Source organism: Chenopodium album, chromosome 16 (assembly GCF_948465745.1).
Source record: "Chenopodium album chromosome 16, dcCheAlbu1.1, whole genome shotgun sequence".
In the NCBI taxonomy this organism is placed as follows: Eukaryota; Viridiplantae; Streptophyta; class Magnoliopsida; order Caryophyllales; family Amaranthaceae; genus Chenopodium; species Chenopodium album.
Window position 1 is genome coordinate 959,181 of NC_137849.1, and position 17,074 is coordinate 976,254.

A 17,074-nucleotide genomic window follows, 5' to 3' on the forward strand; every position below is an offset into this window, starting at 1 on the left:
TTGGTTGTTATAATGATAATCAATTTTTGCATATGTGGGCTCAAGACCTTGTAGATAATTTACTTCATATTATTTAGATAAACTACATAGAACGGTAATTCATTATAAAAATTGTGTTTTTTTAAAAAAAAAAAATTATGTACGTACTCTAAATAATACGAGTATGGAATATTATTTTTTGAAAAATAGCTTTATTTAGTTTTAAAATTCAGATTAGTTCATTAAGATAAGTTTAGTGAAAATCAAGAAAATATACTGCCTATATTTATCACAATAATAACACTTTGGCCCATGATGTCATTTTATCATAAAAATTTCAGGACAATTATCTGAATTGGTATAAATATTGCACCCCTTGTACTTGCCACATAAGTTTACAACTGATGTTACTTTTTTTTGTTTGGCAAAAAACTTGAAGATGACCATCAACCATAGCAAATTGATAATTTACTTCAACAACATGCATAATTGATACATAATAACAAATTACTATACTTCTAAATTTCTAATCAATGAATGCTAAAACTTCAGCCATTTCTTTTCTTTCTCTTTGCTAACAACTGCATTTGAAGTCGATGCGTGCTTAGCCTCGGCTTCTGACAAAGCTTTCTGAGTCTCTGTCAGTTTCCTCATTGCTGCCTCGTACACAGCCTTCTCCTTCCTATTACGGTTTGCCATCTCCTCCAACTTTTCCACTCGATTCCTCAACTCCTTCACCTCCTCTTCATAAGCAATGATTGAACGTCTATCTTCTTTCTTAACCTCTTTGCTCTTTTTCTTCATCACTGAACTTTCATTATTAATCATCCGCCCATGCGTTGCAAGGTGACTGTTGATTAGACTGAAGACATCAGGCCTCTGCTCCTCTTGCTTAGCAGCCCGCGCTGCTTCTGCAAACTTTTTTTCACGTTTCCTCTTCCCACCCCTGCTTCGTTTTTTATTCTTTTCTGGATGCCCATCTCTCTCCTCGTTCTTAACAGATTGCATAGCATGATCAAGGGATTGTTTTGCTGGGAGAACTTTCACGGGTATTGGGTTCACCATGCCCTGGCCTGCTAGTCCTAGACCCATTCCTTCACGGAAACCCATATTAGCCATCATTTTGGAAGCTATACCCCGAGTGTGATTCTCCCACTTGGCAAAGATGGCGGTGTCTGTTTGAATCCCCTTCTGCAAGGCAGTGCTTTTAACAAAGCCTAAACCTTGTGGCAAACCATCGTCTACATCTTCATAATCACTTGAACCTGAGTTCTCAGAATCTGAATAATCAGTCTCCCTATCTTCTTCATCATTGCTGGCTTCTGCATACTGTGATAATGCCATTGCTTCAGCCCCCAGCGTCTCTGAGCTTCCATCATCACGAAATACAATCTGGCCTTGATTGAGTTTGTCATCCCAAGACTCAAGTTCAGCTTCTCTCCAAATGCTAGCTCCACTTCTAGAAACTGCAAAAATGCTAGCTCCTACCAATGGCTGCCCCCAGCAAGGTGACACATACTTCTTCAGGGATGACAGCGACATAAGTGTTCCTGATGCAGAACACAACACAATACCCTATGTAAGAGAGCAGTTGGAAATTCGAAAGTCACAGACAGCATAAACTAAGGAATTGAGCTGCATATTGTAAAATCTTCAGGTACAGAATCTAGAAACAGATGCAGAAAATGTTATCACCAAAAAGATCAGTTAACCTGGATAATCTAGACTGATCAAGTAGACAAAACAAGTTAGGCCACCGCATTATTATTTGCTTAGATTGATTGATGACAAAACCTCTATAACTACCCAAACAAATTAGACCACAAACACTATGCCCATTTGTACCTACTATACCCAACACAACAGCAGTCTCCAAAGTCTACCTTATTCACAATTCACAAACATACCATGTGATAACCGGCAGTTAGCACCAAATCGACACCGTTGTTGAAGGAAGAACTTGCACATCTGCACTTAGTGGTCTACCATCAGTACAAAAAGATGACAATAATAAAAGGATTTTTTTTTTCTTTTTTCATCCTCTACATCTCAGAGCGTCAAGGATTTTCAAGTAGAAGAGTAATGAAGAAAAAAATTAGCACTCGTACTAGCAATTGCAGTTATACATACAATTTATACAGTGTGGATGACTGGATGTTATCATTAATGTCTTTTGGTTTTAAAGTTATTCAAACCTAGATTGTATGCATGGAATACTAAAGCAGTATCCTTTAATTCTAAACCCACTTGTTAAAATACTTCAGCTTTATTGGGAATTCAGCGGGTAAGAACACATAAATTCAGACTAAACTCCCATTTTATCCAGCAAGATACCAGAAGAATTGAGATCCTTACAATAATCCCTTCCATAAGGAAAAAACAAACAATACCCAATATAGTTGAGGACGGAAAGAAAAAACCAAAACTGCTCAAAACCTTAAAGGATTTTTTTTTAAATTTTATTCAGAAGAAACCCTCTATATCTGAACTTTGAAGTATTTGAACAATAAGAAGACACAATATAGCTATACAATATTGAACCATTACTTCCGGTACCATTATACCACCAATTCTGACCTTTTTTAACTCAGGCGTAAAAATTCTGCTAAACTTGAAGAAAAATACTACTTCAGGTTTTAAACTTTTCGTTTCCCTTTGTTATAGGTTGATTTTCTGATTGTAAATATTGTATGAATTCTAAGGATTAATAAAGATGAAGGGTTGATAATTTGATTGATAATGGCTGAAAGCTTACAAAGGTAACTCTCCTATTAGCAACTTGAGGTTGCCACTCTATTTCCAATAACCCAATTCATGCCTACTACTTGACTACTACCTTCTTATATATACACAAGCCAAAAGCTATAACATTAACCTAGCATTAATGACCCTTTGTCTTCTACTGCTGCAAATAAAATCAGAGAGCAGAGACCCAACACCCTTCCCCTTAGCGATTCTTTAACTAATTTTGTCTTCTAGTGTTGCTCCTTGTACCGGTCCATTACACCCTTCGCAGAAGTTAAGAACAATAAGATACGGGCCATGCCGCCATGGAATGAAGCACCTCCAACCAGAATTGTTATTAATATACTACGTATATAGCTATAATGGGACAAGAGAGTTCAAGAGAGCAAGTAGCAAACAAGCAAAGACCAAAAAAGTATTGAGTAATCTAAATGATCTTGAAGGGAAAAAAAAAAAATAGCAGGGCCCATCTTCAGATAACAAAGAGCTCACCATCATTTTTTCTGATGTTGGATTGAGGAAAGAAACTCTGGCAGAAGAGCCATCCAACTCCACGATTTGACCATTATACCAACGCCCATCAGTGTGGCGGAATCTACATTTAGATCCAACAAAATAACTTGGTTCCTCCAAAGTTTCAACTTCAACATTAGAAGAATGTAATGGTTCTGCCTCTACACCTTCACTTGGAAGCTTGGAAATATCCAGTTCCGCAGGCTTAATATGCTCAACCTCAGCATCTTTATTTGAACATTCATATCCCTGCGTAGCAAAATCAACTTCACGTAACAACCGTGCACGTTTAAGGTGAAAAAGTCCTTCCTCTGCATCTTTAATAGCAGAAACAAGTTCGTCTTGGACCTGCATCACGATTCAACATTCAAAATCCAGTTATTCGTGAACCAGCCTAATGACCATATAGAGTTTTATACTTTTTGTATAAGACTCAATAATGAGTTTAAATAATAATAATAATAATAATAAATAAAGAAAAAGACATTGGCATGATGAATAACACAAGAATTTGACACACCCATATCTTTCCAATATCTATCAGACGGTCAGACCAACTGCTATCATGATAAATGCAATTGAAAAACACAGAATCCTATGGGGAAAAACTACGGATTTGTAACAAGTACCAATACACAGCCAAAAGATCGCTTGATATTAGTCCTGACTCCTGAACTCCTAATGGTTTATTTTCTAAAAGCACACAACAGCTGCTGTCTTTCACCCTCTTACGTCTTAACCTCTGCCATGACACACATACTTGATGGTGAATTGGTGAGTGGTGATTGTTGTTTTCTTAATTTCTCTTACAACTCTTATATCAACCCAAGCCTAATAAGATTCGATGGTGAATTGGTGACCGACAAATGTTGTTTTCTTAATATCTCTTACAATTCTTATATCAACCCCGACTTCCCGAGCCTAATAAGATTTGATGGTGAATTGGTGACTGGCAAATGTTGTTTTCTTAATTTCTCTTACAACTCTTATATCAACCCAAGCCTAATAAGATTCCATCGTAAAGCAAATCCCAAAAAAATACACAAAATTCTACCAATAAAAAGTTCGGTGCCGATTCATAATCGGCAACACGGCATAAGAAACACAACTTGAGCACAGGCAAGCTAGTGGTATCCACAAAAACCATATTAGTATTGCATAATAAACATAATTTATCGATTTCAAAAAAAAATAAACATAATTTATCACCCAAAACACAAAAACCATTCCATAAGCCAAAAAAAGGGTAATTTTTGCAAACACATTGTTCTACATTAATCTTAAATAATCAACTCTCCCATTTGATCGATAATCCCTTAAAAAAGCTAAATTGTAGCGTCAACGATACGATTAAACTTAATAAACTGCATTAAATTAAACCTAATTGATGAAATTAGAGCTAAAATTCAATCATATAAAAGTTCTATGAAAAAAAAAAAAACCCTAAAATTACAAAATGGTAATTAAAATGAAGGGCGTAGAAAAAAATTACACTGAGAAGTTCGGAATTTTGGGAATCGAAGATTAGAGCATCTTGAATAGCAGAGAGAGAATCCTTTTGTTCGTGCAATTGAAGCTCTAATTGAGTTTCTAGAAGTCTCTCTTCTTCGTTCGCCATTTTCAGAGCTTCGCGAACTACGACTGCTAAATTCTGATGAGACCCAACTAACGTTGGTTTTTTTTTGTTCAAATCTTATTTTAGTCTTAAAAAAAAAAACTTTTAAAAGCTTTTGGCAAAAAGAAACTTGGATTTTAACATTTTAGCAAAAGAAAACCCGGTGATTGGGCTTGTTTGGCACTATTTTTTGTTTTATGTTTTTTTTTTTTTTAAACTAAAAGCCAAAAAACAAGAAACAAGAAAAAGGCTCTTCAAAAAAAAAAAAAAAAAAAAAAAAGGTGTTTTCACTTTTCTATTGTCAGTTTCCAAAATTATTATGATTTTAGTATATTTAAATATTTTTTTATTCATTATGTGACATATACCATATACTTTAAAAAAAAAAAAAAAAAAAAACAGCAATGCCAAACGAGCCCTAAATTTTTTTGTTGAAGACAACTTAATGTCACTAATTCACTTAATTAAGTTCTGATTTCTTCTAATTATCCTATAACTCTCACTTAACTATTTATTAATTAACTTAATTTATTAAAAAAAAAAAAAAAAAAAAAACCCCAAAAACCACCACTCCCACAACCAGCCAGCCACTCCCTCATTTTCCCCCTCCTATGGCAGTAGGCAACAGCCCCTTCCCTCCAATCGTATCGCTGCCTTGAACCCCCAACTTCCAGCGATCCACCTCGACCACCAGCCAACCCTCCTACCTTTCCCGCATACATTCGCTGCAACCCTCCCCTTCCCTAAACCCTAACTCCGAGCAGGTTCCCTCTTTCTTGTTCTCCTACTCACTCTCTCTCTTTCCCTCTTTCTCGCCCTTGCCGCCGCATCGCTGACCTCTCTGGGATCCTCCGCCACTTGATGTTGATGCTCTCATTGTTGTCTCAATTGATTCTCTAATTGAAGAAGAAATCGTTAGTGTTAGGGTGGATGGCGAGGTTAGGGTTTAGGGAAGGGGGAGGCCAGGTTGCAGCGGGGGTATGGTAAGGGGGAAAGGGAGAGGCAGGTCGATCGACGGTTCAGGGCACCTCAGTTGGGGGGGGGGGGGGGGGGGGGGGGGGTTGCCGCCATGGGGAGGGGAAAGGAAAGGGTGCTGGCTGGTGGAGTGGTGGTTGGATGGTGGATTAAGTTTTTATTTTTGTTTATAAATTAATTTAATTATTAAATGGCTAAGAGAGAGTAAAGGGGTAATTAGGAAAATATTAGAGCTTAATTAAATGAATTAGAGGCACAGGTTGTCCTCAACAAAAAAATAATATCTTGGGATTTTTCTTTAACCAAAAAGCTTTTAAAAGGTTTTTTTTTCGCAAAATGATGCATTTAAAAGGTTTTTTTTTTTTTTTTTTTTTTACAAATTTGCCTTTTTAAAAAACATATTTAAGGGTTTATTTCTCTTTCGCTTATTTTCAGTTCGGCTACAATAACTTGAGTATAGTTTAGTTTAGTTTAGTTTAATTCAGTTCTTAATTTCCTACTCTCATAAAATATTCAGTTCAGTTCAGCTCAGCTCCAATAAGTTCAGTTCAGTTCAGCTCCAATAAGTTGAAGTTCAGTTCAGTTCAGCTCATTTTAGTACATCTGAACATGTAAGTCTAACGATTTGAACAACAAACAACTCAAAAAAAATGTAAAACACTTTTACCGTTTTACGCTATTTTCATACGAAGTATAAGGTACTGTATATATTAATTTCGAAAAGTGTTGACTTAGGCCCTATTTATTTCACCTTTAAAATATAATATTCAGTAAAAAATAATATTCATCAAAAATAAGTTCAGTTTAGTAAAAAAAAAAGAAGTAAACTTATAGAAAAACTATATTAAAAAACCGGTAAAACTAATTTCACTTCTATAAAAATAATTTCAGTTTAGCAAAAATAAGGTGAAATGAATGGGGCCTTATAGCAAAATGTGTTAAAAGATTGAGGAAAAAAATATATGATTTTAGTGCAATAAAGGCATAAAGCCCGGTTAACTTTACCTAAAAAAATAATATTCAGTAAAAATAATTTCAGTTTAGTAAAAATAATTTCAGTTCAATAAAAATAATTTCAGTCAGTAAAAATCAGTAAACTTAAAGAAGAAATATATTAAAAATCAGTATAAAAAAATTAATAATTTCATTTCAGCAAAAATAAATTCAATTCGGTAAAATTAATTTCAGTTCAGTTTAGTAAAAATAATTCAAGTTCAGCAAAAATCATTTCAATTAAGCAAAAAATAAGGTGAAGTGAATGGGGCCTAAAAATCAATAAGTTTATAGAAAAAATTATAATAAAAATCAATAAAATAAGGTGAAAAACAAGGCCTATAAATTTTTTAGGAAGATATATATTTCATTTTCTATTAAAATTATTAGCAAATTTGTTTTCTTAATCATGTATCTAATTTTTTAATCCATGTAGATGCACAGACATATAAACTAGTGATAAATTGATTTTAATATGTTCAAGTAATGCTTAATCAATAATTTTAATAAGTTCATGATGAAAAACTAAGTTGTAATATCAAATAATTAAGTTCTAATTAATTCATACTCGTATAAGATGAAAGAAACCAAGGAAATAATGCCAATTCAGCACTTTGACATATGATGTCTTTCACATATTGCCATATTTAAATAATTAAAAAATTATAATGACATTCCATGGTGCCTTAAATTCACTTATAAACCTATCCTAAAAAATTTACAGAGACAACTAATCAAACTGATATAAATCGTATAATATATAACGCCCATTTGGCAATTATAATATAATAAAAGTTGTCCATTGTGTGTGATAAATAATTATAAAACCATTGGTCAAATTGAGCCATCTCAAAAGGTCAAAAGTATTTCCTCTTAAAAAACAAAAAAGTAGTTCCTATAAATCACATTTCATCAAATTGTGATCAATCTTCTTTGTATCTTGTACAGGTAGAAATCGTGTCGTGCCAAGTAGGGTCAGAAGGAAAGGCAAACTGTGCCATGCCGAACCTAGGTGGTGGCGTGCAGTGCCAGGCCGGGCTGTCCAATGGCACACCCCCAGCCCATGGCACGACCCACGTGCTTGGCGTGTCGTGCCATGTCGTGGGCAAGTCCTTAATTTTGGACAGTAAAAACCTTAAGAAAAACTCAAAAATTCAATATGGAAAAGAGCATAAAATAGGGAGAAATTGAAGGTTGAATACCTAGATCTACAACATATAGATAATCTAGAAGAATCGTGAAGAAGAAGGAGAGAGAGAGAGGGAGGGAGAAAGAGATTATCTTGTCATCAACCATGAAAGTTGGGGAAGAGGAGAGAGAAAGAGAGGAGCTAAGAAAGCATGGAAAAATGGAGTTTAGGGAGGGAGGAGAGAAAAAGAAAAGAGGAAGACCCATGTTCCCTTCCCCCTTCTTTTTTCTTTTATTGGGGGAATTATTATAGCTCTTGACGGGCCATACATTGCGGGTCGTGCCACGGGCCAAAATATTGTGCTGCCCATGGGCTTATGTTGGCTTTGTGTCGATTTTTTAAAGTTTTATTCACGGCACGACCTACCCCTCGTTCCTCGTGCCATGCCGAGTCACTAGCGGGCTCGTGCCCGTGCCGAGTCGAAAGCGGGCTCGTGCCCGTGCCCGTGCCGCCTGCTGGTTAGCCTGGCCCATGCCCAGCTTTAGTATCTAGCAACTAACTCTAGGAAAATAACCATCAACCACAGGTCCACTGTAATACCTCGTATTTTTATACGTATTTTAATTAAAATAAGTATTTTGATATGTATTTAATTAAAATGAATTGTTTTATTTAAATTATTATAATTATTCATTTAAATGAGTTTGGAAATATTTTATAAAATGGAAAGTTTATTTAATTAATTATTTTATTTAAGTTGGGGTTTAATTTAAGAAAGTTTTATTTTAGTAAAGTCTTATTAGGGAAGGGATTAGGAAAGATTAAAAAAAGAAAATTTTAGGGAGAAGGGTTTTTAGAAGAGAGATATAAATATTCAACACTTCAGGAAAATTAAACTTTTCCCAGAGTGGAGAAAACCCAAGGTAACTTCTCTCCCTTTTCTCTTTATTTTTATTTTTCTTTTTCTTTTTCCCCTTCCCCCTTCTCGGCACCACCCTCCCTCACCACCGATCACCAGCAGCAGGTGGCCGCCGGCCACCAGAAGCGTCAGACACCGGCAGCAACCGGCAGCGTCAGCCGCCGGCAGCAGGCGTGGTGGCTGCCGCTGCCACCCATCCCCCTTTTGAACAAAAAAAAAAATTAAAACTTTGTTTTAAAAAATTAGTTTAATCCTAGATCTAATTATTAATTATGAGTTTTGTGATTTGATTTTTGATGTTTGATTATGAGTATTATGTTAATTAATTTTCAGATTATATTTTAAATTGAAAAGCCCCAATATTTGAAACCCTAGGTTCTTGAATTATGAATTATTGGAGGGTTATGATGTATAATGATTTAAACCTTTGATTAAAGTGTTTTAAGGCTTAATTATAGCAAGTTTTCATTAAAATATAATGTTGGAATTTTTGGTAGTGCATTGAAAATCAAGTTTCTTTAAGGATTTTTAATTACCCATTAATTGAGATTAAAGTATGATGTTTTAAATATAATTTCAGCTTATTTTAATTAAATTATTAGGGGTTTTATAATAGTATATATTGCTGGAAATTTGTGTAGAGAGGATTTTAATGCTCTTCTATGATTATAAATTTTAGGAGACTTTGAAGTGAGCGATTTCTATTAGTCGTGGCAATTTTAAGATCGTATACAAGGTACATTCGCGTACTTAGCATAATTTTGATGTAGTAGCATGCTAATGTGCTTAATTGATTACAAGTAGTATCATGCTAGATTTGGAATGGAAATTATGAATTGGCTGTTGTTGGTGATTGAATAATGAAGCATGATTTATTTGTGATGGATTATTGGTTGGAAAATTATAGTTTGGAGTATTGTTTATGAACCACATATTTATTTGCGGCATGTTAGAGAGCATGTTTAATTAAACTAAATGTTTAATTTGGTTAAGGATATTGAAAAAGAATTTTATTATAGTTAATGTAATTTTTATTGATGCTATAAGTATGAGAAATGAGATATATAAGTGTCTATGTACACGAGGAATAAATTATAAGTTGGTGCCTTAGTGCACTTAAGGTGTTTTAACACCGATGAATAGGATTTGTGGCGCTTAATGCGTTTGTGGTGTCATTGGCACCGAGGTAGAAATAAAAAGGGTTCAACATTAAACTTTATGTGGTCACTAATTATTCAAGAATTAAATTGGTATATTTGATTGCTTGAATAATTATTGTTGATTGAATGATTATGGTTTGAGAGTCATCACCAAGTTTAATAATATGTAAATAACGTAAAGTGAAAGAGATTACACACCAAAACGTACTCTTGGAACGTATATACCTTGAGTGTGAACATATGGGGGGAGTTATGGGGTTTTATATTTAACCATAACTTCTACTGGAGTACAGGACGATGTACATTCCTTTTATTATTATTATGCGCCGGAATTCCGTCACTTACGAGTGGTTATTGATGCTGGCACGGTTAGCTCCTGTGTTAGTAATAACCTCAATTTATTGAGGGAGGTTAGTGGGGAAACCTATTCGATGCGTTGTCAACATTAAATAAATTATGTAGTGGTCCAGTGAGAAGTTTTATTGAATGTTGTATGCTTGGAAAACAGGTGCAACAAGGTAAGTTGTGTGTTGATAGGAAATTATATGTTAGTGTGTTAATTATGCTTATGTACTCATCTTTGCTTATTGTGTGTTTTGTGTGTTTGTTGGCCTTGTCTTTATCTTGGCTCTATGATGACACATTTTTAATGGAGAGTAGTAGGAGCAAGTAGAGAAAAGCTTTTTAGGTGATGAAACATATTCATGAATGGGCATGAGTGAAGAGTGAATCATGCTAGTTTCCGTAAGTATATGATGTGTTTATCGCTTTAATTATTTATGATATTATTATTATTATGCATGACTAACGCAAAGGTTTTGAATTTGGTTTGGTTTCAATAAGGGCCTATAATGGTTCCAAGTTGTAGGTTGATTTTATTTTACTTCATTTGACTTTGGTTTGACTTTACTTTCGTTGATTAACTTTTCAAGTTGACTTGTTTTGAATGGTTTTGATATTAGTCTTCCGCTGTGTGTCTTTGATAGTTGCCTTAGCCGTTTTCACGGTGGCGGTAATGTCTTAGATATTCCTATTTAAAGTTTTAAACAGGCCAAAACATGTAATTTAAAAGGAAGGAATTTCTAGAGTGTTACATACTTACATCCACACTTGATTAACTCTATATATTTATCTACTCGTACAAGATATCACCAAAATATTACATTTTCTATATATTGCTAATATTGTACTTGAAACAATACAATGTAAATATATAAGCCATGTTTATATTAATTTTTATTTGACCTTATAATTTTTATTTGACCTTATAATGCTGTGCTTTTTATGAATAACCAATATTGAGTCATGTAAAATTTTAAAAATTAAATTAATGCAACAATCAGTATAATCTATCTATCTACAGTTCTAAAGTTTCAATAAAAATAAATAAAAACAAACAAAAACAAAACAGTAACAATAACACGTGTAATTTCTTGATTATTTCCCCCTTAAAATTCATTTTTTTTTTCATGTGAACTATTGTCTATTCAAAGGTCCTTTTCACTTCACGTTAAAAATTAATATTAAGAAAAAATAATTTTATTTCAGTAAAAATAAGTTCAGTTCAGTAAAATTAAGTAACTATAAAGAAAAAAATATAATAGAAAACCAGTACAAATAATTTCAGTTCAGCAAAAATAATTTCATTATAGTAAAATTAATTTCAGTTCAATAAATATAATTTAAGTTCAGCAAAAGTAATTTCAGTTCAATAAATATAATTTTAATTTAGCATAAATAAGGTGAAGTGAACAGGGCCTAACTATACATAATTACTTACACTTACACCATATATATTCAGCAAATCATAATATGATTCTATTCATTTTTATAGATTCATCAAATCATAAATTTGATTTTAATTTGGTAATGAGCTTGGTAAATAATTTTACTTCATGAGTCAACTCAAGTGGCCAACAAGAAACTTTATATCCAAAAGTCAAACTATATCATGTAAATCATACAAGATAATAGTATAATTAAAAATAAATAGTTAATCTGAAAAGATTTTTATATTGACAAAAATTATTTAAAAAATCGGATGTACAATAAAAATATTGTACATCTGTAATAAAATTATCTTAAAATGATCAAAAGTTACCCTGTAATGAATTAAAGTTATCCCGTATATAGGAGTTACCCTGATATAAATAAAAGTTCTTTATGCTTTATTGATAAAAGTTACCCCGGCCCAAAAAGTCTAAAAGTTATCCTAAATTCAATAAAAGGTACCTCTATAAAGTAATATATAGTATTATTGTACATCGAATGCACATAAAAGTTTTTGTTTTATATATGAGTCGATTCGAGCAATAGAAGAACATATTTATTAACAAATATTTCTATAAGGGCTATGATTTCATTTCAAGGTCCAATAATCCCATTACAACTCAATAATGCATGTACCAATAATTAATAAAAGTTATTACAACATTTTATTTATTTATTTATTTATATAGATTTTAAATTATTTTCATTTCGAATTCTCTTCTACTTTCTCTGGTTTTTTTTTTCTCTCTCTTTCTCTCCTCTGTTTTCCTAAAGAATTACAACCATGGTTCAACCTTCAAACCAAAACCTAGAAAAAACCTTCAGCTTCAAATTAAACCCATTAATCAAACTAAAACTAGCAATTGAATGTCTGCGTGATTTTGAATTTAACCCAGAAGGTGTTGCATCAATTGAGGTGACTGAAAAACGATTTGAAATCACAGTTCTAAACGCTGATACTGAAGTTTTCAGTTATCTGGGTTTCAAGTCTTCTGGGTTAATCGATTATTATTACTGCAACAACAAACCTTTTGGTCCAAAAATTATTAGTCTCAATCAAATTTCTCAACTTCTAGTCAATGCTTCTGATCGTGATTCTATTACCATTTTTCATCTTGATGGATCTACGAATCTCTCCTTCACTTTCGGTAAGATTTTTTATAGCCATTTTTTTTAAATTACTACCTCTGATCCGTCCCTAACTTTTTACCCCATTGTAAATATATGGGTCAAAATTTTAAAAACTTTGACAACAAATTATCTTTAATTTATATAAAATAAAATAGTTATGTGGAATCTTGTTGGGTTCGTTTCACAACATAATTTATGAATATCAAATTTTTATTATTTTTACACATATGAAATTTGAGATATATACGGTTTTAAACATATCTTGGATACCGTGAAAAGTCAAATGGGTTAAAAAAAATTAAGGACGAATTATTTATCAAGATTTTTTTTGTTCAATTAGTAATTTTGTTGTTGAATTTTGCAAAAATTATTGAATTTATTCAATGTTGAGTTCAAAACTTCAAATGAGTAATTTGTTAAAAAAAATTATTGGGTCTAATGAATGCTACATGTTGGTTATGCTTGAAGATTTTGTGTTTATTGTGATTTACTCTCATTGATTCTAAATGTTCTACCCATTTTGACTGTATATTTATGTCAATACCTTACTTTGACCATAAATATCTATTTTATTTTTAAAATTAACAATTGAATATTAATAATCTAGTCATTAAAATAAATTAATTAAATATGACCAAATATGACTACATTATGTTTGCTTTCTTTGTTTTCGTAATAATCACAACAATAAATGATTCTATGGTACGGTAGTCATCCTTAAAATGATATCATTATACTAATTTTTTATTGACAGATTTTGATTTAATTATTTTTTAAAGTCAAATTTAATTCTAGATCATCTATCTAATTTTTAAAATTCATTTATTATTTTTGAATGTAATTTTCCTAATAAATTTACAAAATTTAGTGAAATAAAAAAAATCACAAATTAATAATGAAAATACGAGAAAAAAATAAGAATAAAAAACGAAAAATAAGAAAAAACATTTATTATAAATTTTGACATAAAAAATAAATAAATAATTAGCCAATAAAAAATTAGCATAGTGATATTCATTTTAAGAATTGCTATCTTAGAAATTTCATTAGTGCAAAAGGAAAATATATAATAAATAGTACTCCGTTGTTGATTCTTACCCAATCTATAATCAATAATAAAATAGCAACCGTTGACACATCCTATTTCAAAATTAAACACATGTTAACTAATAATATCGAGAAAATACAAGTTTATAACCTTGATAAACAAAAATTAGGCACATGTTTATCAAGTGGTGTATGTGTAAATTATATCTAACTTTTGGTTAACTATTTTTTTCTACTCATCCTTCAACCTTTTGGTATTTTATGATTTTCTCTCTCTTCCTTCAATCTTTTATTGTTTTCTCCCTCCTCTTTCAACCTTCAATTTCAATGGCGAAAATTTGAAACCCAAAGTCCCAAACCCAAAAACCACTTTTCCTCCACAACATCACCACCTATGGCAGTTTAAAATGCCGCCGCAAATTTGAAAAGCTTTTCCTAAGGGGTTGATATGACCCTAATTTACACTCTTTTCAAGTAGGATGTCTTTTTGTTTCGCCACGAAATGACCATTGTTGATAGATGAAAAAGAGGAGGATTATGGGAATGAAGAAGAGGAAGACAACGGGATGAAGAGGGCAAAGAGGAAGGCTTTTGTGGGTTTGATCGCGGAAGGTAGACATATGGTGTTGGGTGTGATGGGTTTTAGATGGTGGTCGATGTGATGGTGGTGGACCAGATGGTGGCTAAGGTGGTGCTGCCGGTAGAAGATTTAAGAAAAGTTGGGAGGAAGAAGCTAGATGAATATATAGTAACAAACGTGAGTTAACACCGTTAACTCTAAAAATCTATCCAACTTGTCATTGTGGCCCACAAACAGTAAAAATATATAATTTTTTTTTTCAAAAAACATAATTTTCAATGCAACTTATTTACGAAAATGTCATTTGATAAACATAAATTGTTTATCAAGGTCATAAAATGGGGCCTGCTCAATATAATATCATCATTTTATAATTTTTATTTTTATTTTTTATTAAAAGTTTGATAAGCTATATTATTATTAGCTTCAATATATGAAAATAGTTATTCTCTCTAACAAAAGTAATTTAATTTTTCTTCATTCCACAAGTACCGCTTTTATTATTTAATTGTTATACGAGCTCTATTTTTTTAAAAAATAAAAATAAAATTTGATGTATTACTTGTTTTGAGAATTTTTTTTTTTTTTTTGGTTTTAAATTTTGGCATGAAAATATAAGCAAATTTAGAAAACTTATTTGTTTAAATTGTGCATCGCACAGGATTAATCTAGTAAATAAATGTTGCAATTATTATAAAATGGACGTAAATAATGTTGCAATAAGAAAATCTTATTATTGTGGACTTGAGGTTAATATACACGCAACTGACGTTTTATTGAATATAGTGACCCAAATTTTGATATAGTAACCTTATTTTTAACAATGTATTAAAATTTCAGTGACCTTTGGTTTATAATTTTATATATATACACATGGTGTGGTTTTTCCATCCTCATCCCCATCCCTATCCTCACCTATAACATTATCATCCCCGACCTCCTTTCCCCTTGTGTGGATATCCACAGTCACCTATTTAATCCACACCCTTCGACACCCTACCATTCACCCTAATGCATATAGTTTGTGCACCCGATTAAGCAGATTTTTTTTTTTAAAAAAAGGCAAAAAGAACATTAGGTGTTTGAAAAAGAACATTTAGGTGGTTGAAAAAGTACATGTTTGTTTTTAACAAAGAATCTGCATTTTTAAAGAACATAAAGACATTACAATAAGAACATGCTAAAACTTTATTAAGATTTCATGAAAAATTACACATTGACGGAAAAAATCTTTACTAAAGATATCATTTCCCCAAAAAAAATAGTTTTCTCTCTCTCTCTAAAAATTCAACTTTCCATAATAATTTTAGTTTTCTTTCTCTAAAATTATTTTCAACTAAAAATAATTCAATATTTCATTTTCAAATTAAATTTCAAATTTTAAAATTCAAATAATATTGTTAAAAAAACATAAATTAAAGAACATAATACGTTAAAGAACATAAATTAAAGAACATAAGAGAGGTGGTACCAATGCTTGAATCCTGGAGCTAGACTTCAGAGGTTTCATTCTCTTACCACTAGTCCACAAGGTAAGTTGGTATAAGTTAATAAATATACGTTAAAGAATATACGCTAAAGAATATACGCTAAAGAACTAATTACCTCAAAGAACATACGAGTCAAATTTAAAGAACATACGAGTCAAATTTAAAGAACATATTTTGTATTATTGAATCCCAAAAACATGTTTAATCAACATATGTTAAAGAACATAAGTATAGAAGAACATATTATCAAACATATAAGTACGTATTTTGTCAAACATAAGTATATTCATCGTTATACACCATATGTTCTTTGTCAAATAACAGTATGTTCTTATTTATTTCTGCCTTGCCGGTACACCATGCGCATAGTGCACTCGGGTGTACAATACTATTTTCACATCCACCCACCTAACTCTGCCTCAAAAATACAACAATACTACATACTTAATTTATTACGTACGACAAAAATCACTTTTCAAGTTAATATTTCCTCCATTCCCCTAATATTGCACTAATTAATTATCATTTTGAAAGTTTTACAAATATTGCAACATTATCATATATAAACATATATTCTTTCTTTTTCTTTCCTCATCACATGGGTTGTCCCTATATTTCTCTATATCTTTCTCATCATCTTTAATTAGGCTGGAAATTAGAGGAATATTACTTATTGTTTTGTCTTAATAATTGTACTATATACAGAGCTATTACATGTACTTCCTACTTTTTTTTTTTCCTTTTACACAATCCACTTTCCTCACCGGTCTACTTTAATGATTTATAGTTAAGGAAAATATAATCATGTGATAATGTGTGATATGTTTACTTAGCTTATTTATAATGCATTTGGTAGGTAAAATGAGAAGTGTTGTTAGTAAAAAGAAATAAAGTATTTTTGCATAATGTTTTTTTAAAATATCTATATGGATGCGAGTATAACCTAAATTTAACCTTGCCCCGGCCCATCACCCAAGGTGGGCAATATTTTATCCCCATCCTTATCCGCACCCATTCAAACAAGATCC

General features: G+C 31.8%; 1 protein-coding gene across 1 annotated transcript; it reads right to left on the minus strand.

The window, feature by feature from the left end:
* Nucleotides 1-264: 264 nt before the first annotated feature.
* On the minus strand, nucleotides 265-4,919 carry LOC145586004 (zinc finger CCCH domain-containing protein 22-like). The gene is made up of 4 exons (XM_081642705.1): nucleotides 4,730-4,919; nucleotides 3,217-3,585; nucleotides 1,887-1,947; nucleotides 265-1,529 (listed from the first exon to the last, which is right to left on the minus strand). The coding sequence occupies exons 1-4, from the start codon at nucleotides 4,853-4,855 to the stop codon at nucleotides 520-522; spliced, it is 1,566 nt and encodes a 521-aa protein (XP_081498831.1). The 5' UTR covers nucleotides 4,856-4,919; the 3' UTR covers nucleotides 265-519.
* Between the last annotated feature and the right edge of the window lie 12,155 nt (nucleotides 4,920-17,074).